Source organism: Coffea eugenioides, chromosome 2 (assembly GCF_003713205.1).
Source record: "Coffea eugenioides isolate CCC68of chromosome 2, Ceug_1.0, whole genome shotgun sequence".
NCBI lineage: Eukaryota > Viridiplantae > Streptophyta > Magnoliopsida > Gentianales > Rubiaceae > Coffea > Coffea eugenioides.
This window is the reverse complement of record NC_040036.1, coordinates 44,824,255-44,846,799: the sequence shown is the minus strand read 5'-3', so window position 1 is coordinate 44,846,799 and position 22,545 is coordinate 44,824,255. Positions and strand designations below refer to the sequence as shown.

Below are 22,545 nucleotides of genomic sequence, written 5' to 3'. Positions count from 1 at the left end.
AAGTGGTTTCATGGTTTTTGGAATATTCTTGTTACTTCTTTGGTACAAGGGAGGGAAAGGAGTTTAGCATAAGTGGAAGGAGCTGGCCATATGTTTTATAATCAAAAAGGCAAGAGAATGGCTGTGGGGCTGTGATCAATTTGGTTGCATGTATAAATCTGCATTCAGTTTTTTTTTTTTATTTTTGGTAGATGATCTACTTATTTGGTCAAGTCCTTTTTAGTTTGGAATTTTGCTATACCCTAATTTATGTTTTCTTTGTTTATTCTTGTTTCCATTATGTTGGTTTGATTAAGGACATACAAAGTGCAACCTAATGCTTTGGCTTGTAATATTATTTAATTAAGCCAAACTCTTCTGTTTATTATGTGCATATGAGTTGGTGGCACTACAACAAAAAATGACCTTTATTGACATACCTATAAAGACACTTGCTTACATATGTCCTTAAAACACCTCAATCATGACACTTAGTATCAACTCAATAATATATATTTTAATTATTTTTTATTTTATTTTGTTTAAAAATAGTGTGTCCTTTAGAATACCTATTTTGACAATGGACTCTATGTGAGGCATCTCGAAGGACGAAACAAAAACAAAAAACGACGTCGTTTCCAATTGGCCCAAATTTCAGGCGCCTAAAACTTTGCCAATTTCTTTAGCTGCTCCACTGTCTCAGTCTCTCCCTTTTCTCTCTTCTCTCTACTCTCATGAGAATTTCACCAATCCCTCTCTTGACATCTCTATCACCACACTCTCTAACTCTCTATATCTCTCAATCGAACCTCTTTTTTGAGTTTTTTGGTTGAATCACACAGCAGCAATCGGTCTCTTTGCTTGCCCATTTAAGGTTTGTAATTGCATGTTAATTTTTTTGAGTAATTTCATGTTAGAGTTATATAAATTATTCACTACTTACACACTGAATACACCCACCACTCTTGATTTTTTTTCATTTTTTTTGTGATTATATTGGATAATTTTAGCGATCTTTGAAGCCATTTATGAGTTGTGTCAATAATGGTTCCTATTTTTGGATTTTTAGTTGCTCTATTATGTTGAATAAAGACGGTTAAACTGCAAAATTAGCCCTCAAATAAGACAGAATGTGGTTAATCTATTTTAACCCTTCAGCAATTGAGTGCCACTTATTCACTTTCATGTTTGCAATGCCTGTTCAATTACTGGACTTTATATGAAATTTTGGTTGGCTTTCATTCTTTTTATTGATTGGTATGTTTTTTCGTATTAATCTAGACATGTAAAGAGTAAGCAATTTGGGCTAGTGTTCTTATGGTGGAAGTAGTAAGCGAAGTAGTCACTATTTTTTGGACAAAACTTTGAGGGAGATTTGAAGAATCAGATACAAATCACTTGCAAATTGAAAGGTATGACTTTCCTCTGTCACTTTGTTTTTCCTTTTGATTGATAAGTCTTTCCAATTTTAAAAAGAGCAGAAAATCTGATTCTGTTGTTGTTCGCTAGTAAGGCAGTTTATGTGATGATGGGATAGGGAAGAATGAACACAAATTAATTGCAAAAGTTTGTTTGCATTATGGTTTTTCATTCTTTGTTTGTTGATGTTGTTATCTAGTTGGTAAAACTTGCAATACCAGATAGGCATAAATTAATTGGGTGCTCCCTGTGAAAACTTGGAACTGAACTAACCTTGTAGCTAACAGTCAGCTATGCAAGCCTTTATCATTCTGGTCATAAATTGGTGTAGAAATGTCCAAATTGGATGCCGTTTATTGCACATGAAACCAGATTCAATGACCATTCAAATGGTATAAGAGTCACACTTTGATTCTTTTTCTATTAATACCGGTAAATCTGCAAATTGGACTAAAAATTTGAACTCTGCACATCTGAGAACCATAGATGTCCTGAATTGCATGCGAATTTAAGATGGATTATAGTTAAAATCATAAAATGATGCACTTTAAGAAAATGCAGTACCCTGAATGTAGTTTAGGAGGGTACAAATTTTATAGTTTTTTGACAAATGCATAGCGAGTAACATCAATTTCGCTAGGCACTAACAAGAGCTAAAGTAATCTGTTAGCTAACAATCAGTTATGCATGCCTTTATATTTCTGCTCATAAATTGTTGTAGAAATGTTCAAATTGGATGCCGTATGTTGCACGTGAAACCAGATGCAATGGCCGTTCAAATGAAATAAGATCATGCTTTGATTCTTTTTCTATTAATACCAGTAAATCTGTAAAATGGACTGAAAATTGAACTCTGAACGTCTAAGAAATGTAGATGTCCTGAATTGCATGAGAATTTAAGGTGGATTATAGTTAAAATCACAGAATGATACACTTTAAGAAAAAGCAGTACACTGAGTGCAGTTTAAGATGCTACAAATTTTAAATGTTTTCAACGAATGCATAGTGAGTAACATCAATTTCATTAGGCTTAAGAAAGTGCTAAAGTAATCTGTAAGCTAACAGTCAGCTATGCATTCCTTTATAGTTCTGGTCATAAATTGGTGTAGAAATGCTCAAATTGGATGCTGTTTCTTGCACATGAAATCAGATTCAATAACCTTTCAAATGGTGTAAGAATCATGCTGTGATTCTTTTTCTATTAATGCCAGTAAATCTGCAAATCGGACTGAGAATTGAACTCTGTAGATCTGAGAACTGTAGATGTCCTGACTTGCATGCAAATTTAAGGTGGATTTTAGTTAAAATCACAAAATGATGCACTTTAAAAAATAGAAGTACCCTGAGTGTAGTTTAGGATGGTACAAATTTTATAGTATTGACAAATGTATAAAGAATAACATCAATTTCACTAGGCACTTGCAAAAGCTAAACTAATCTGCTAACTAACAGTCAGGTTTGCATGCTTGTGTAATTCTGGTCATAAATTGGTGTGAAAATGTATGGATGCCATTTGTAGTGTAAACTAGATTCAATGTATAAAGTTATATGATACGACATTTTAAAGTGCCTTTACAGAAATCAAATTTTTAACATTTTAGAGCTATCCTGACATTAGAGATTCGCAAGAATGGTGCTTTTTGTTGGCAACTGTACTGCCTTAATAAATGAGTTTTCCTGACACCTTTAAATGCCATTGAGCTATCCCCACATTAGAAGGGATGACACTCATCCGAGCTATGACGAAAGGTAAAGTGTCAGCTTATATCATCTATCCTGACACTTTCAAATGTCCTTAAAGGCATTTTTTGTTGCAGTGTGGCTTGGAGTGTCCACCTGACCAGAAGGAAAGGCAAATATAGTGATTGCAAGGCTGAACTTGTGAAGATAGTCAGTCCATATATACATGCAAAATGATGAAACGGTTGCTAAACCCGTGAAAGGATTGATTCTTGGTCCACTTGCAAGCTTTATATTTTGGTTGCTGAACCATGAACAGAAAGGATTGCAGGAGGCTCTTATAGTAGTTTTGCTGCTGTGGCATGTGCAGGACTACTATGGGATGCTGCTTTTAGTGTTGATGGATGAGGTAAGCTACTTGATCCTTTTCTTCTTCTTGTTCTTCTCTTCCCTTGTTAAAAACCATAATGAGGGATTTGGGAAACCATAACGAATCTAGCTATACCTAATCAACTTTAAGTAGCAGTTATTTTTCTTATCGTAGTCATTTTTTAATGCTAAGCTGTTCTGCATCAAGCTTTGCGCATTTGTCAAAGATAAAAAATTCTTACAAAATGAAAGATCATTTCCAATGGAAACTAAACAAAGGCATTATGAGCTGAATTGTATAATAAATAGGATGTTGGTTTTCAGCTTTGGTAAATTGTTGTATAATTGGACCTTTTTAAGCATGGATTTTGCACAAGCATCTAATCTAAGCTATGCACGATTTGTATATTGACTACATTATGAGGTTTAAATCATATCTAGTAGAATTGTTTGTCATTTGTCTCAAAATGTTCTTCTTTTGGAAATTAACTTGAATGTTGGTTTCACTTTCTCTACTTGATTAATGATTGGGATCTGAACGAATGCCTGCTCCTCTTCATGCTGTTGTTGTTCTCAGCAAACTCTTGGACGTGTGCCACACTGTATTTTGTGTCCATTGATGTTTGTTGACCTAATCACTTTCTAGACAAAATTGGTGTATTGAGATTGGGATATACCTTTCTCTGATTGACCAAAATCCTGAAATCTCGTCAAAATATTTTGTTCTTTCTTCTCTGTTCTAGTGGATTATTGCAATTTTTTGAACGATTGCTTTCATCCTCTCTTTTCTTCCTCAAAATGAGCATTTTGATTCTTGAACATTTGTAATTTATATATACTTAGACAAATTTTCTTGGATGTCAATTGCCTCAAAAGGTCAATGTGAACAAATCTGTTTCTTCATTAGCTACAAAGTAGTGATTTGGGTGTGTAAATATTGATCTTGGCTAACTAATGCCACCTAGTATACTAAAGGATTAAAGATACCTGTTATTTCAGTTGTTTTGCTTGATCAAGTTTTGGATATTAATGTGATCAAGTAGTTATGTGCAAGTGTACCTGCAAAGCTGTGTCTCGTGGTCATAGTTTCTGAGTGACTATTACAAAATGATTGGAATAAAAGTTGGGATTTTTCTTAAGCCACTGTTGCAGTCATAATTCATGAAAGATGCGGATTACTTCAGATTGCTTGCTTAATCTGGTTACAGTTTGAGAGTGACTCCTGTTGTATATTAACGGTTTTCTTACATTGTTTTCTTTATGTCACAGGGACTATGGACATCCTTTTTGACATGATTTTAGAGCAAGTAGTAGCTCCAAAGGATGCAAATATGTTTCCTGCATAACCTGTAAAGTTGCTTTGTAGTCATGTTTCTTGAGTGGCTCTATTTTAAGTTTGCTGTTTAATGATTGGGATAAATGTTGAATTCATGCTTTTGTGGGTAATTGTTCTTGGCGTTATGTGTTTATGTCATGCTTTCTTTTCTGTTTCTTGTTCGCTTGATAACTTTCTGACTTGAGGTATCAATGAGATCTTAAATCTTTCATGTTAAGTGTTCAATGACTATATACATTGACAGCAGGAAATTCAGTTGAATTAATCGATTTGGCCCACTTAAATTAAAAACTCATATGCTACGCCTTACGAGTGAAATTATGCTTGGAGAAAATCTAATTAACTTGTTCTCCAAGAGCTTTTTGTTTAAATAATTATTGCCATGTCTTACATAGGTTTACATACATATTACTTGAACATACATATCATTTTTTATTCAATGTAGTGTGCCTTGTGCATTCCTTGAGTTAGATCATGCAACTTGCCCCAAGATGCTTAACTTCTTCACTGGCTGGAATTTAGTCTAGACTTGACAATAGGTGTTCATTTTAATCTATGAAAAGTTGCTTTTTGGCCTGCTTTGAGAAACTGTGTACAAAATCTGAATTTTCTTGTTTTCTAATTACTCTTGCTCTATTCAACATATCCCACTGAAATTGCCCATCATATTCAGCTAAAACAACTAATGCATGAAGTACTACATAAGAAATGAAGTACTAACTAATGCATTCCTGAACAGCAGTAAGTAAGATTTGTTACATTGTTTTCTTTGGTTACTTTGTATCGCTGTTCAGCAACCAGGATCTTTCTTTTCCTTTTCTTTATTTTGTCAGTTCACGCATCCGAAAGACTATCAGCAGTAATGCTGGGTTTCTGGTGTACATTGTTTTCTTTTGATATCTGCTGCTGCTGATGCTATTTATAATTTTCACTTGATGTTGATGAGGAGTGTGATTTAAGTGCTTATGATATAAACTAACACACAAGTCAAACAAAACTAATTGTAAACTGCAGAATTACAAATTTGAGAAATGCCAACCATCTAAATGTAAACTGGAGTGTGCAAGCCAAATTTGTAGTTATATATCTAAATGTAAATCATTAATAGCACAAAATATCACAAAACTTGGCTCAGAGCACCGCCAAATGGTGTATCTCTAAAATTGATGTGGGACAAGATGGGTGAGATCTTGCCTACTTGTGCGAGCAGAAGAAGAAGGGCCTTGAGATTGTTTTGGTGCTGTGAACATTATCCTGGACAGTGATGTGGTAAGAAAAGAGGGAAAGAAGTAGAGAAGCTAAGAGAAAGCAGAACAACACAACTAATAAACCAAAACTAAATCTTCATTCATCAAATTCTCTGCAAAGAATGACATAGAAACACAAGTATTCATAAAGTAAAAAGGTACCTAAAATTCCTATTTCCATATTCTAAAGAGCAAAAGTAACTAGTTGTAGAACTTTAGAACTTTTTGGAACTTTCCCTTTCCCCATAAGAATGCTTGAACAACTTACCTGATATTGTAGATAATGAAAAGAGGCCCAAAATGACTGGCATTCTGGAAATTTTAAGTGACAAAGGAAAGACCAAAATGTTTAAGGCCCAATAAGAGAAACCACTGAACATGCAGAGAACTTTGAGCATTGTAAGACTCTAGGAATCACTGCGGATGGACTCTTTTAGACCAAAATAATTTTTTTTTTGTCAAATGATCCTTTAGTTTTATTCTTAGCTTCCAAGGATGAAAATATCCTTTCAACCAGCTTATGGTTGGAAAATTAGTGGAGAAATTGGTAGAGAAAAGGGTAGGGAAGGGAAACCAGTTATTATCACTTTTAGCTGATTAGAACTTGAAGCTTCCAAAATTTTGTTGTCAGCTGTGTCAATTTGCTGCAAAACCAACAATAAAGCTTCAATCCAACTGAATCTATTGGCCATGCCATCTAATGTAGAGAGAAAAGATTGCAATGCTTCTAATTTTTTTTTTTCCAATTTCATGCACTTTTATCTTTTAGCAAAGCAACTTCTTTTGGACATACTCTCAAAATCTTTCGAGAAAGTCTCAAAGTTTGAAAAGAGTTCTGCGTTTGTAACCATATTAGTCAAAGAAGAAGAAGAAAATATGGCTGACAAAGAGGAAGAAAGTTTGATTCTCAACTTACATAAGTACCTTCTCTTAAATTTTATTCAAGGAACTTAAAGTGGTCTTTTTGGAGTGCTTGTGGGTCAGTCCCATAGGCTTGTGGCGGTTGCTGGACGGCATACTCAATTTCTAGTATAGTGAACATATCGCAAATACTTTTCTCCATTCACAGTCCAGCAATGTCATGCTCAATTTGTAGTAAAGTAGTGAACATATCGGAAATACTTTGCTCCATTCATAGTCCGGCGATGTCATACTTAATGGCTAGTAAAGTAGTGAACAGATCTCCATTCACAGTCTAGCAAAGTCTTTCAAGTCATTACAGAAACACCATATCATGGCCTCATACTAAAATACACTGCTGGTATAAGGGATTTCAAAGATATGGCCTATAGGCTCATACTAATATAAACCGCTGGTGTAAGGGATTCCAGACTCTGGAATCCAAGAATCCGCCTGAATAAACTTAGAAACCATGAAAGCAATGACTTCCTTGGACCGATTTGATGCTTTATATCCCACGCATGAAATTCGTCTCCCTGTACCTGCACCAGCACCCCAATTACCGTATTCTCTGTAGGTTAGCTCATCTGTGCGATGGCCTGGCCACTCATACCACCCAGCTGGATCTACGATGCTTTCCAAGAAAGATTGCATCACAATCACGGTCGACCATGCAAACCATGGTCTTCCAAGAAAAGCGTGAACCTGAGATTTGTTGGACTGCAAATCTGGGGCTGCTGTCAAAGTGGAATTTTGAATGACAAATCCACTAATCTCATCGCGTGACCTTTTTCCCTATGCAGTGAAAGTAATAACACGGTTAGGCAACCGTGCATATAGGTTGCAGCTTTGAAAGACTGCCGCAGCATTGCCAAACACAAAATCAACAGTGCCGTAGATGTCACACTCCTTATAGAATTGCCTGCCAAAGTGTGCACAGAGTGTGTCATGGAACCCTAAAAATGTACATCTGTAAAATGATGATCTGTCAGACTGGGACATTAGGGCAACAGCTTGAGTGGCTTCTCCTGCTGAGTTTTCCAAAGTTATGTACTTGGCCGTGAAACGATTACCTTTAACAGCTGCTAACAATGAAATGTAATGGCATTTTAATAAGCTTCATATGCTATGAAATAGATAAAGAAAAAGTTTATGAAAAAGAAAACGAAAGGAAAAGAGATAGTAAATAAAGCTTGCTGAAAATTTAAATCCTGTATGCAATATTTGTGCCACTGCAGAACCAAAACGAACTTCTAAATCTTCATTTGCCATACATTTCCAGCTGCAAGGACACAAGAAATTGAGCAACGTTCATGGAAACGGTATTATGTTTAATGCAACCGTGTCCAAGATAAGACCTGGAGCATATAGAAGGATAATGGATGCCATTGCATCAGCACCCATTCAGAGTCAATCTAGGTACTTCATTCATGTGAAGGCAGGTATATATGTGGAGATTGTGGAAGTGTGGGTAAATAAGACGTATATAGCTTTGATTGGAGATGGTGAAAATGTAACCAAAATCACATACGGCAAAGTGCTATAGTGTAGTGAAGAAAGGAAAACTTGATGTCCCCTGTTTTTCATACCCTGCCTTTTACTAAACACCTTTCATTAAAACTGAAATGTTGTAATCCTACTAAAGCATATACGTTAATTATAAATTGCAGTCAGAAGTCCTTACAAACAGTGGCAGTTTCGTTTGTTTGGAGCTCTGGGAATCTCCTGTTCATTGTGATTTTGGTTACATTTTTACCATATCCAGTCAAAGCTATATTCGTTTTATTTACCCATACTTCCACAATCTCTACATATATACCTGCCTCCACATGAAAGAAGTACCTGGATTGACTCTGAATGGGTGCTGATGCAATGGCATCTATTATCCTTCTATATGCTCCAGGTCTTGTCTTGGACATGGTTGCAATAAACATAATACCCGTTTCCATGAACGTTGCTCAATTTCTTGTGTCCTTGCAGCTGGAAATGTATGGAGATGTAAACAGATACAACCAAAACCAATACAATCACGATGACTGGTGAAGCGCCCTTAGCCATACCTCCCTACCTGCACGTGGAGATTAGTTAGTCAATGCTAATAGCAGCCTGAGTGTTCTTTTTGTTTATTAGTTGGTTGCAGGGATAACATATATTGCATGTTTTGAGTATTTAAAAGAAAATGGAGATGCAGAAGTTTACTGATATTGGTGGGGAACGAAATCATGATTGCAAATTGTTACCTTAGTCCTAAAAACAGAAATAAAAGGCTAATCTGTTTTTGTGTTTGTATTTTATTCTATCTTGGTTTGCAGACATAATGTTTCATTATTTCTGGCGGTAACATACTATAGCCAGCTGAAACTTTAATCCTTGCCCAAAAAGGATGATTTGTTTGTTGAATTGCTTTGAGTGTATAATGCAAATGGATAAAAACTATTTCAGGCCAATGGACATCTTTGGGGGTAATGAAGAACTGCGAATGGATAAAACCAGTTCGGGCTAATGGACATCTTTGGGGATAATGACCTGAAACTGCCCGCTACATAAAAATATGCTTGATATTCAGAACATGATTTACTTCCTGTAGCCAACTAAAACTTTAATCCTTACCCAAAAAAGGATGATTTGGTTGTTGAATTGCTTTGAGTGTGTAATGCAAATGGATAAAAACCATTTCAGGCCAATGGACATCTTTGGGGGTAATGAAGAACTGCGAATGGATAAAACCATTTCGGGCTAATGGACATCTTTGGGAATAATGACCTGAAACTGCCCGCTACATAAAAATATGCTTGATATTCAGAACATGATTTACTTCCTGCGGCTTTCCTCCTTGGTCGGTGATCACAAATTACAACTGCAAGTAGGCACAGAAACAATAATGAATATTTTTTGTTTTTAGATTTTGAATATTAAACTTAACTGCCTTCATTATAATGCAGTAATTTGATGGCCAATAACTCCACTTTATTAGATTCTAACAGCAGATGAATGCAAGAAATAATTTATATAGTTAGATTATGTGATTATAAAGTGAGTGAGAGGATATTATATACTTTTTGGAATAGCAATCATGATTGAATCCTTTAGCTGCTGTTTAATTTTCCGTATACGCTTGTGTTATAGTAGTATTTGGCCAAGACAGCTGCTAAGGCCTGACTAATGGATGTTAACTGATATACATTTATGCTTACATGAGCTTAAGAGATAGTCAGGGATACTGCGGAGTGCAGACTAGCATTGACTTTGTCTTCTGGATCGGAATTGCAAATGTACATCATTTTGGCAAGAGTGAGTTATCAGTCATTACCATATAAAAGCAACAGTGCATTTATGCATAACCTTGACAACTACGCAATTCCACCATAATTTACAGAGATTAAATCTTCCAACATACTGATTGATGCAAATTGAACTGCTGAAGTTTCTGATTTTTCGATTATTACTAAACATTCCAGAGTCCAAGTGCGACAATGGGCTGACCAAGCCAGTAGGTTACATTGGTACAGAATACTTTGGTCTACATGTATTGACAGAGAATAGTGTTGATGTTGTGGTCTTGGGGTAGTATTATTAGAACCTTTGACCGGGAAAAGGGCTATTTAACAATGGCTAGCTGCGCTAAATCTATGTTAATTTCCCCTGGCAGCAATGGTATTTTGCTCAGTATCAATGGTAAGCATGCCATAACATTGTAGCAAATCACCCTCCTTGCTCATGCAGAATAAAATTAGTCCATCCCGAATGAAGGTAATTCAAATGTAATGTCCATCCAAGCTCGGAATTGTCCATCAATTCCACGGTACGATTTATGTTAATATCAATTCACAAATAGTGAATATATGATAGACAGAATATCTGTTACCACATCGTATCCATTAGAAGAGTTCAATACAGTATAAGAGATGATATTATATTTGGACATAGTTTTTTAATTTCATTCTCTCTTCTGAAATGGCATCTTACTAAAAACTCAAGGCTATGGTGGTAACACTCATTGGATGAGCAAAAAGCTAGATGAGTCCTTTTTTTGTGTCAAAGAGAACGTTTTATCCACCTAGCATGACATGTCCAAATTGCACGAATGATCCAAGTAATAACGATATTCACTGAAACAATTCACAAGATTTTACTTGTCCATAATGTCAAATTCATAGATAGGTTGCACCTGAAATGGTCTGTTCTATACGAGCATAGACAAGAAGACATCCTTCCGATTGAAGAACAAGCCTTTGACTCCTTCAATCAAGTCAATTTGAAGTGAATAGAGGGCTACTTTCTTTGTTTCAAGAAAAATAACAAAGACTGTGACATCTTTTTATTCTAAAAAATGATGTAACGGATTTTAGCTTTGACCCTATTTATCAAGTGGCATTTGATATTTAATTATTAGGCTATTTTTTTACTCCTTGTATAATTGTATAGTCTGTTCTATTATGATTGGTTTAGATAATCAATCCTAAATTCTGAAAATTTAAAGAATTTAGGGCATGACAACATTGATTAATGTTTACTTTTCACCGAGATAACATATATTATATTTTGTTCTTTACTGAGACATCTCTAAAAAAAGTTTTGTGGCAAACTATTGATCAGTTTCTTCATTAAACTTAAGATAAATGACCCTTTAGTCCAGAGCCAAACTATTGAGATATTATGCTCTCTTCTGGTAAATTGTCCCCTTTTATCAATCGATGAATTTTCACATTTCGCCTGAAAAGATGATATTAACCTATTTCTCTTCCAGGAAAAGAAATCGTTAGATTTTGCTGTTATGAAAATATGGTTGTCAGTATGAATTATGTGATCAAATTCATGATCATTTGTTTCTTCTTGTTCTAATATGTGTTTGGATTAATCCAAGCAATCTTAAAGTCCTATTATTATCACCCTTTGCAATTGCAAAACAAATTCAAAAGTTGTGAAATTTTTAACATAGTATTTAGTTCAAATTAATGTATTTTTATCATTCAATTTATCCAATAGTGAGTAATTTTGCAACATCTTAGAGCGGAGAAAATTTTTTTTTATTAGGCTTGATGGGTGTTTGGGTTATTCAGATAATTTTTGAATTATTTATTCGTACTAGTATAAATGAGTTGATCCAACTTATCAATTCGTATTGATATAAATGAGTTGATGTAAGTATACTAATTGTAAAATTTCTATCAGAACTTGTTCGCATTACCTAAATTGCCACTTCGCAATTGTTATATTTGCTTGCAACTTAATGTTCTAATCACACAAATTGGCATTTTGCTATTGTTCTATTTGCTTGCAACTTAATGAGTTTACCTTATTTGACCAAACAATTTTGCGTGTTTTGTAGTTCATGAATTCAAGGTCGAAAAGTTTGATGAAAATTTGTGAAATGACCAAATGGAAATAAAGAAATTTTATTTTTAGCAATTATGAAAAGAAAAGGATAAAAGAGGCCACATGGCACTTGAATTACAAGACGGTATTAACTTACTTTTTCTTTACATATTTGTTGTCTTTACTCCTATTATTTTTCCCGCTAATTTTCTTTTCTTGGTGCATTTGGATGGTTAATCAATCAAAAATGGTAAAAAGTTTCAAAGTTACCACTCAATGACCCAAATTTCGAACTTTTTTCCAACTCCAATTATCAAACATTTAAAATAGTCAATTCATGAATTTTCAATATAACTAGTAATTGTTTAATTCAATTGTATTTTCTTTTTTAAATTTGTTTTCTATTTATGTCCTCCTACCAAATCCAGAATCCAAACAAAGGATTTACCTTCTTTGGATCTTTTTTCATTCCCCAAGTACTTTCCTTTGTCAACCAAACAAGAGAAAAGAATATGGTTTACAAGGAACCTACTTTCCATTCTTTTACTTTCCTTTCCTCAATGGCTTCCTGGAACCAAACAAGGCTAGGCTTGTGAGCAGAAAGCTTTACTCCTTAGAGGACGTTGACCATCTTTTCTGGTAATCATTCCGAATCCGTTGTTTATCTAGTTGCAGCACCCTACAAGGCCGGTGACCATCTTGTTTGAAGGGGCAACTTTTTGTTAGCTATTCTTCCTTTCAAAACTCCCACAATTGATTTAAAGTCTATAGGCACTAGGACCCTAATGACCCATTTGCATTATGATGCTTTGATTCGAAATAAAATTCCACCAAAATTTCAGGCACAAGTACCCAAACGGAAGAAGTACTATTGTAACCAGGCATTACCAGTTTACTACTCCATTAATACATCAAATAAGAGGAAAATCAAGGCTCTCCACAAAATGTTAGTCCATCGTACCATCAAAAATATAGTTTCACAGTAGAAACTTGGGATCACATGAATTCCAAATCTTCTTCCTGTGCTTCAAGAACTATGGTGGCAAGAGCAAGTCTATATGCAGTGGACCTCAAATTCCTAACCAGAACGTAAATTTCCTTCCTCCTCTTGCTAACAGAGATGGTCTTCCATTGATCCTCTCTAAGATGAGCAAGCAAGACCGCCTCACATAGAGCTATTGCCACAGGCTTCTTGCTGTATGTCCATTAAAACAACAATCAAAAGCACAAAAATAAACCAAAAAGACTAAAAGGACAAACAAATGATGTCCAAAGGAACTCACGTCAACCAAATAAATTCACAAAGCAAAGAAAAGTTCATTCACAATCTCTCTTGCAGAATATACAATAATTACCTGCCTCGAATGAAGCCAGTTGTAATAAATCCAATCGGCCACCTAAAAGACTCTCTGACTACCGGTTCTTCTGGTACTTGAAGTGCCCATCTCCCAGATGGCTGCTGAACAAAATATGAACCCGGCAAAGACTGAGGTGCTTGAAATTTTCCAGCATCCTCCAGTCTACGTTGTTTGCAAGAAGATACTTTCAGAAAAGTTACTAGGAGCCTTAAAAGTTCCAGTTTCCAAAGTTCCTCTTTTTTAATTTTCCCAAAAATGTGATACATACATACTCCTAAGTGCATTTACAAGGCTGCATGCCCTACTTAAGTTAGTTCAACCTCTACAACCTTATGGTTACACAGCATCATAACTTTATTGGTCTAAATAACCCGCACAACAGAAATACCAATCCCTCAAATGAGTTTCGCAATCTAAGCCATCATCTAACAAGGCAAAGCAAAAAGTTATGATATCTCCCACAATTCTTTTAGTGAAGACTTTACCATATCTTATGAACCTTGAGACCTAAAACACAAAACCAATCTTTGACAGCAGTAGTCAGAATACAGCTGGACATCACCCATGTAAGCCACTGAAAATTTACATGAGAATTTGCAAAATAGGCCTTGTTTGGCAGTAAAAAAATTGCAAAAGTGGAGGTTCTGGGAATAAAAGGTTTCTAGTTGTCTGACTAGTAAATCAGTCAAGGTCCAACCTAATATTAATTTTTATTGCCTTGTGGTTTCCAATAGTTGCTGCCTAAAGACTACTGAGGACAGTTTCGTTGAACCAAATCACAAGCCTTTTCATACTTCAGAAACATGTACCACATCCACTTGTTTCATGAAAAGGAAAAAGTAAAGTCATAAGTGGTAAAGGAAAAAGGAAGAAAACAATGTCCCAACCCACTGTATACCAGATATTGATGGTTTCAACATGTCAGCATGACACCTATAAACTTGCATTTTCACCAATAAAATTTAATAAAGAAGACAATCATTTTTCATTTGCATGAAACAACTCAAAATCGTCTGGGTAAGCTGCGCGAAACAAGCCAAACAAATAAAAAGAACTCCATGAATATTTCTGAAGAAATTCTACCTGGTTGACAACCACATAGTTATATCACTGGCATGAGGAGCACAAACCACGGCTCCCTCTTCAAAAACACCTTCCTTGTAGGCATGCAAAAGAACTCTCACAAAGCATAGTTTCTGGCAACACATTAATTGAGAGCTAATGCCATTTGTTTGACGCGTAATTAAATCATTATCCTTCATAACCTTAGTCAAGCATCTCTTTCCATCAGGAAAATTTGGGAATAGAACCAAATTATCATCTTTGACATGACTCACAAAATGAATCAGCACATCAGATGTCCTTGCAACAAAGCCATTAAAAACAGCACCATGACTTCCCACAGCTGCTACATCACAATTTTTGCAATTTAAAATTTTCATCGAGTTATTACTAACTGGAAGAAATTTGGTGACCCCTACTGTAGATCTTCCCTCGGAACCATAGTGGATACAGTCCCAAGGTGGAAAATGTGGAACTCTGAGAGGCCTCAGGGAACGAGGTCGAAGCTTTTCCTTTTGATCAGCAATAGCTGCCTCCCTTGCCATAAAGCAAGAATATGCGTTGGTATCAGGAAAGTCTAAAGGGAAGTATGGCAAACCAGCCTGAAAAGGAAAATCAAGTTTATGATAATCATAATAACCTTGCAGTTAATTCACTACCAATGGTATTCGAGACACTTACTTCACATGCGATCCAGTGCCTCTCTCTCAAACCTATAGCTTGAGCACCATTGGAGATAATGGCAATCCAAAAGACTTTGACCCAGCTTAAAGGGAGAATGGCAGTCCATCTAAAGGGATGACAAAAAATGAATATCAGAAACGATACACTTGATTTACAGAAGGTGCTCTCTCAATTAAACAAACCAGAAGAGCATCTCACTGTCCATCTGTCAGGTTGTTATTAAACTGGTTGAATCCTATAATAACATCCAATGCTTCTTTTCCCAAGACCACAAAAATTCAATATCCTACGATCTTTGGCAAGTGAAAAGCAAAGGCACATAAACAAATGCAAAAAGTAAACTGATACTTGGTGTACATCTTTGTGTTTGTATCAAAAGATGTTAGTGCGCTTTTACCTTGTTGTAAAGCCTTTGCCAGAATTATCTTTCAAAAGCATAATGGGGCATAATTGAGAGAACTGCCTCACACCTGAAGGATCTAAGTTATTGGAATTCTCCTCACCAATACTGAAAAATTTCATCAACTGACAGTGCTTTTTTTTGCAAAGAAAACTTTCTTCCACTGGCGGATTTGCCCCTTTGGAGACATCCCACAAATCAATGAAATCAGAAAACTGATATTTTTCTTCACGGTTTAAAAGCAATGACGAAAGGGACCCTGGGTTCCGGGGTAGAATCCTCTCCAAGGTTGTGTCTCCTTGCATATTTGTCTCTTTAGCACCTAGAATCTCAGAAGGTTTTGTTTCTGGCAAAACAGCAAATCCTTTTTCTGCAATGGCACGTGGATCTTTTACCGTGAGAGAAATGATAGCTGAAGTTGAAATTTGATCTTCCTGTGGAAGGGACCATGAGTATGTTGTTGAAGATTTATTGTTATTTACAGCAACTGAGCATTTCGGCACAGCGCAAGAATTTGTAGAGCTGCATAACAAGCAAATTCAATTCAGCCATGAGCTTCCCTTATCTACAGCCATATGGTTTCAGAAGAAAAGGCAATACTATAAGCTAAATCACCAGGTCAAAGGATGCAATATGTTCTGCATAAGCTGAAATGCCTTGAAACCTATCAGGTCCAGTTTTCCAAGCTTGCCCTCAAGCGAGACACAATTCACTGAGCGTCCATTTAAGTTTGCCTGCAAACCCACAATAGCAACTCACAAGACAGCAAACAAATCTTGTAAATGAAGATTGGGACATATAACTAGTCCATAAGCAATTTCATCACCATCAAGTAGTTCACGATCTTGGCTAAAATAAGGGCATTATACAGAAAAACAAACAAACAAAAACACAGAGCAAAAGGAAAAAGTACTCAATTAATTAGAAAGTATCAAGAGCAGCAACTGGCCAAAAATAAAATAAAAGAAACAGAAATTAAAAAAGTAAGTTGCACAGTATTTAAATGAAAATATGAGCAAAACTCAAAGGCGAAAAGACATGTTCTTCAGTGCTGTTAGGTAAAGAACATACGGTTTCACATGCAGACTCCAGAACATCATATCCTTCTCTAAAAGCAGCAGGATGTATCCATATCCACAGCTGTCTAGACGAGACATAGCTGTCTATGCTCTGCTGCTCATCTTTGCTATCAATTTTGTCTACCCTTGCAGTCAAAATTGGATTTTGTGGTCGCCACATGTAGGTCACCGGAGCAACTGGTTGAGCAAATACAGTCCCAACATGATGAAGCTGCCAATACACACGCAAAAGTCAAACACCAACATGTATTACAATTTTGATGGGTAGCTAAAAAAATCAAGACAGTAACCTACCATAGCACTACCATATGTGACACCAGCAACTATAAGCTGGGATGTCTGACCAGAATTTTCTAATGGAGAAGGGACCATTACTTGACTTAGAATCAACAATAAGAGGTCCTGAAAGCATGAAACAGTAATGTCATGTATAGCATATAACTTACTTTTGTTTTTTGGTAGCAGCAACCTATGAAATTGGTTTGACAGTATAGAAGCATTTCAAACTAGATGCTTGCAAGGTAGAACATGAAGAAATGCCTGCCTCTGGACCCTCCAGCTGAACAGCACTATAGTAACTTGAGTCGTGCACAAGCACTCCTTGCTTTGACTTCTTGAGGAGAGCCTTTGAACCTTTACCTCTGCCTCAGGTAATATATACATCAGTAATAGATATATAAATGAAAAAAAATATCATAGTTAGCATTCATGATTGGTTGGAGTCGGAAATAAAGAAGTGACTACCTGCCATGGAGGCCGAGAGGAAGGTAAAATCCCCAGAGTTTAGACACGGTGAAGCGCTTAGCATGCCAAACATGTGTTGATAATCTCTTGGTCCCATCTCCAGATGTAGAAAAGCCAGTCAGAGGATTCCTTTTTAGATGAATTCTCCGACGGATACGACGAGGGAGCCTCTTCTCGTATGTCTCCGAAAGCCCATTATTACTAATATCATAACAGAATCTTTTCTTTATGTGGCTAGTGGTTCTCCTCCTCTTGTTTCTCTGGGAACGAAAATCATTTTGGAGATGAGTACCGACAATTGAATGAAGAGAGTGCAATTCACTAGCTCGTGATTCGGCCAATTTTTGCACATTGAGGGTTCGAGGTGGAGCTGCTGTAGATGCCTGATGCTTGCTCCAATCAGTAACCATCCTCTCCCCCAAATGAGTTTTTAGGGTTAATTACACTTTATCACTGGAACTTGACCTTAGGTAACATTTGCCCTCTTAAACTCAGGACATATACACTTTATCCCTGCAATGACAAGTCAAACATTAGAGTTAATTTTTTTCGTCCAAAATTCAATGAAAGAACATTGCGTCATTAAAAAATGGCTGTATGGGCAATTTTTTAAGCTATAGATGGGAATATAGAGTGCCTTATTGGAGGTGCTAGATTGGGCTAGCTGTGCACTGTTCACGGCATAGACCTATATATTATTCGGAGTCAAAAGTGTAAACCATCAACTTAACTGAGCCAGTCAATTCTACAATTGAAAGCTTTACACAAGAAGATAATAAAGCAATACATTACACATTAAAATGCCAAAGTCATATGTAATAATGTAGCATGACATTTTAAAATGCTAAGTCATGTGTAGGTGCTCAAGTAGAACACATCTCATATTGCTGATCATTTAAGTAATTCCTAACCTGATTGCGTTATTGCAATACTACTTATAGCGCTTCTAGTTAAAATATTGCTCCATGTATTATGATCCATTGAATTTATTTTACTTCAGATGCAAAAGATAATTGGTCAGATATGCTATCAAAAGAGGTTCTTCATATAGTCAAAAATAATTTTTCAAACAATGCTATCATTCAATTCGTTAACAAAAATAAGTTAAAATATTTGATTCATCAGTTCTCTTTATCCTTATTTGCAGGGCTCGCTTGTACACTATCACTGGTCTCGATTATGCAGAGGTGGTCTTAGCTGATTTGATAGGGAGCCTTTGCTTTTGGGTTGGTGAATTAGCTGCAGCAGTGGTGGACTGATTTCCTGTGTCCTCTTCAAATTGCCAGTACCACTTTTTTGTTGTAGAATGAACTTAAAGCTTGCCCTCATCTAAGTTGTTTTTTTTTTTGTACTCCGCATAAGAATATAATAATATATCAGTTCGCAGGTACAAGGTAGGGATGTTATAAGTCGAATGACTGTTATAAATCATAGTGAATACAACAAACCTTTGGTAATTATAAAAGCTGTTCAAACATCGACTATTTCTTCTTGGGAAGTTGGAGCAATTGGTTGAATCCTCATAAGCTTTCTTTCATCTCATTCAATTCGTTGACTTCATCTTTATAATTACCATTGAAGTCTTTACATAAAAATCTCAATATGTAATGTACATATTTTGTTGTCTTCAAAAATTGCAATCAATCTAGCTGCATTTACCACTCAATTAGCATCATTTCATCTTGCAATGAAAAATTAAGCAGCAGGCATAAATAGATCCTTGTTGTATATGACTTTTAGACCAGTGGCGATAATTTTTGTAATATTTTGTCCATTAAATGTTCATTTTAAAATAGAAACTACTTTTGATCTAAAAAACATAAAATGAAATTCCAAAAAAGCCAATCACTAAGACAATCAGTTAGTCAATGTTAAAGAGTACTAACCGATTAACAGGCATTTAGTCATACAATGTAAAACTACCACAGCTTAGCTAAGTGTGTCCTCTTGCAATAATTTGGACCAACACTGTCCCATCCTTTATTGGCATCAAGCACTTAATACTTTATGTCGTGACATTTTACCTAGAATTTGATAAAGAAAATTGCCTTATTAGATTAATGTATCCTATGTCACAATCTATCATAACTGAAGTAAGTTGTTGGAAAATTATTTTATCTGATTGAATGGAATATCCATTATTGACTCATTCTGTTAGAATCGAAAGCCAATGACTATTCTCCAAAGACCATATGAATATTTTCAGCCTCTTTCATGATACCACCATACTACTAATAGGATCACTCTTATTGGGTTCAATAATTATAGCAAAATGTTAAATTTGATTTTCACCTATGTAACTATTCATTAAATTCAGACAATTATCGTGAATTCTGAAGCCTGAGATTAGCTGGCCTCATGTTAAATAAATGAAGTTCACTTTAATTTGTCTGAATTGTCAATGCAGTATGTAAAAGCTCTAGCATCCAAAACATCATCAAGTAGTTGATCATACACATTGGAATTTAGTGTAAATCCCTCTTTTTCTTTTTTCTTTTTTTTTTCTCATTTTCAAGTTTTTAAAACAAAAGCTACTCTTTGATCTCAAAAACATAAAATGAAATTCGAAAGAAGCAAATCACTAAGACAATCGTAAAGCCAGTATTCAGGAAGCTCAGCAAATGAAACAGATGTTTGCTATCTATGACAAGGCTTCAAGGCAAGTAATAAACTATGAGAAATCTGCTGTTTTCTTTAGTGCAAACACGTGCAGGAATCTGATAAAGGAAATACGTTCTTAGTTGGGGAATATGAAGGAAGCTACAAGCGGGAAGTACCTGGGACTACCTAAGTACCTATGCTGATAGGGAGATCCAAGCAACAAGTTTTTGGATACATCAAAGCAAAGGTACAAGACAAGCTGCAAGGATGGAAGAGGCATTTGCTGAGCCCACCAAGAAAAGCGGTACTTATAAAATCTATGGCAATGGCACTTCCTACCTATACCATGTCTTGTTTCAAACTCCCAAAAGTGCTTTGCAAAGATATAGGTAAAATGGTAGCAAAGTTCTGGTGGGGCAATGGAGAAAGCAAAAGGAGGATGCACTGGACTAGCTGGGAAAAGATGTCTCATGTGAAAGGAAGAGGGGGGCTCGGAGTTAGAGATATAGAGAAATTCAATGATGCCCTCTTAGCCAAGCAGCTTTGGAGGATGCTCACACAACCAAACCTACTTGTAAGTAGGGTGATGAGGTCAAAGTATCTAGGAAGAGCACAAGATTGGGATAAAGACCCTCCAAAAGCATCTTCTTGGATATGGAAGAGTCTAATGGGAACCAGGAAGCTGTTGAACAAATGACTATGGAAAAAAGTGGGAGATCGAGAAACCATTGACATCTGGCATGACAAGTGGATTCCAGGTAGTGCAGATGGTAGGATCAAAACTAGAAGGAATTCAGAATGCACAATCAGGACAACAGCAGAGCTGATGAGAGAAAGAGAATGGAACCAGGAGATACTCAAAAGATGGTTCATAGCAGAAGATATCCAGAAAATCATGGCTATCCCTATAAGTATAACAGGCTGCAAAGACAGAAGGTATTGGAGATGCACAAAGTCTGGGCTCTTTACTGTAAAGTCAGCCTATGCTGTAGCAATGGAAGAACATCTACAACAGCAGATGACAAGGAGGGAAGAGAATAAAGAAAGCACTAGATATGCTCAAAAGATATCGAACATCTGGAAAGGAGTGTGATCCCAGCAGATGAAACACAACTCAAACATTTCATCTAGAGATGCCTGCACCATAGGATACCAGTGAATGAGCAAATAAACAAGAGGATAGGAAGAAGAAGTCCAATGTGTGAATGTTGTGGGGAAGTAGTGGAAACAGTCAAACACGTGCTGTTTTTCTGCAAAAATGCTGAAACCACTTCGAAATTAGCACCTCTGCAATGGGACGGGTTGAATGACACGAAAGCAACTTTGTAAGATGGTGGAAAGGGATATTTAGGAGCTAGGATGAGAGACAAAAGGACAGGATCACGTAACACTGTGTAAATATTTTGTGGCAAATCTGGAAAGCAAGGAACAGGAAAGTTTTTGCTGAAGAAAATGCAGATCCAGGGAAAACAGTGCAAAAGCTCAACTAGAGTGGAATGAGTATATAGAAGCACAGAACAGCACAGGGCCAGAGTTCATTGAACAAACAACCAACTCAAGCAGACTGGAAAACTGGAAACCACCAATAGGAGAGATGATAAAGATCAACTCTGATGCTGCCTTCTCAAAGAATATGAACAAAAGTGGAATAGGAGCCGTTGCTAGAAATGGAGAAGGACAGCTGATGAAAGCTTGGGCCAGAGCTGAGATAAAAACAAGTGAGCCACCGCTGGAGGAAGCGGCAGCAATTAGAATGGGAATAGTGGTGGCTCGAGAAGCTCAATGGAAGGAACTGGAATTCCAGTCTGATTGAAAGGAGGTGCTGGGCCTGATCAACAAGGAAAATGGGAAGGAATCTAGAGTTGATATCATTCTAGAGGGCAACGCCAACATGAGATGCTTGTTTGACAAATGTACTTTCTCTATTGTCCATAGAGTAGGGAACAAGTGTGCATATGTTAGCAAAGCTTGCCGTCAAGTTAGTTAGGAATGTTGAATGGGAAGGAAATTGTGATGTAGCTCCATGAGAGTGCACAAAATGATTACAAAGGAAGTAATTGTGTGATGTATCAAACCTTGTGATATCAAGTTAATGAAAACAAATATGATTTTGACAAAAAAAAAAATCACTAAGACAATCAGTTAGTCAAATTGGAAGAAGTCACATACAAATGTTAAAAGTATCAACCGATTAACAGGCATTTAATCATACAATATAAAACTACATAATTCAAACACTGGTAAAGAAAAAAATAAAATTTGATAGCATCACTCAAGTTTTAGGTGGCTAGCTGCCTAGCTGCCTAGCAGTAGCAACTGCAGTAATCAAACACAAAAAATGTGGAACAAAAATTCTGAATATTGGAAAAAA

General features: G+C 36.1%; 1 protein-coding gene, 1 long non-coding RNA gene and 1 pseudogene across 2 annotated transcripts; 1 reads left to right on the top strand and 2 right to left on the bottom strand.

Annotated features, from left to right (window-relative positions):
- Positions 1–642: 642 nt before the first annotated feature.
- LOC113762964 lies at positions 643–5,044 on the top strand. The gene is made up of 4 exons (XR_003467289.1): positions 643–853; positions 1,261–1,391; positions 3,216–3,487; positions 4,717–5,044. It is a non-coding gene; the product is annotated as an uncharacterized LOC113762964 (long non-coding RNA).
- Positions 5,045–7,137: 2,093 nt separating this feature from the next.
- Positions 7,138–8,849, bottom strand: LOC113759796 (annotated as a pseudogene).
- A 4,150-nt stretch (positions 8,850–12,999) lies between these two features.
- Positions 13,000–18,080, bottom strand: LOC113760926. Its single transcript, XM_027303678.1, has 10 exons — positions 17,574–18,080; positions 17,374–17,470; positions 17,124–17,231; positions 16,822–17,040; positions 16,366–16,484; positions 15,748–16,272; positions 15,348–15,456; positions 14,688–15,268; positions 13,602–13,766; positions 13,000–13,441 (listed from the first exon to the last, which is right to left on the bottom strand). The coding sequence occupies exons 1-10, from the start codon at positions 17,981–17,983 to the stop codon at positions 13,243–13,245; spliced, it is 2,532 nt and encodes an 843-aa protein (XP_027159479.1). The 5' UTR covers positions 17,984–18,080; the 3' UTR covers positions 13,000–13,242.
- Between the last annotated feature and the right edge of the window lie 4,465 nt (positions 18,081–22,545).

Excerpts from the sequence above, each read along its gene's own strand:
- LOC113760926 (XM_027303678.1), bottom strand. The coding sequence starts at position 17,983 with ATGGTTACTGATTGGAGCAAGCATCAGGCATCTACAGCAGCTCCACCT. Across the intron at positions 17,041-17,123 it reads TCACATATGGTAGTGCTATG|CTTCATCATGTTGGGACTGT; the intron begins GTAGGTTACTGT and ends GTGTATTGGCAG. Across the intron at positions 15,269-15,347 it reads GGCACTGGATCGCATGTGAA|GCTGGTTTGCCATACTTCCC; the intron begins GTAAGTGTCTCG and ends TTTCCTTTTCAG.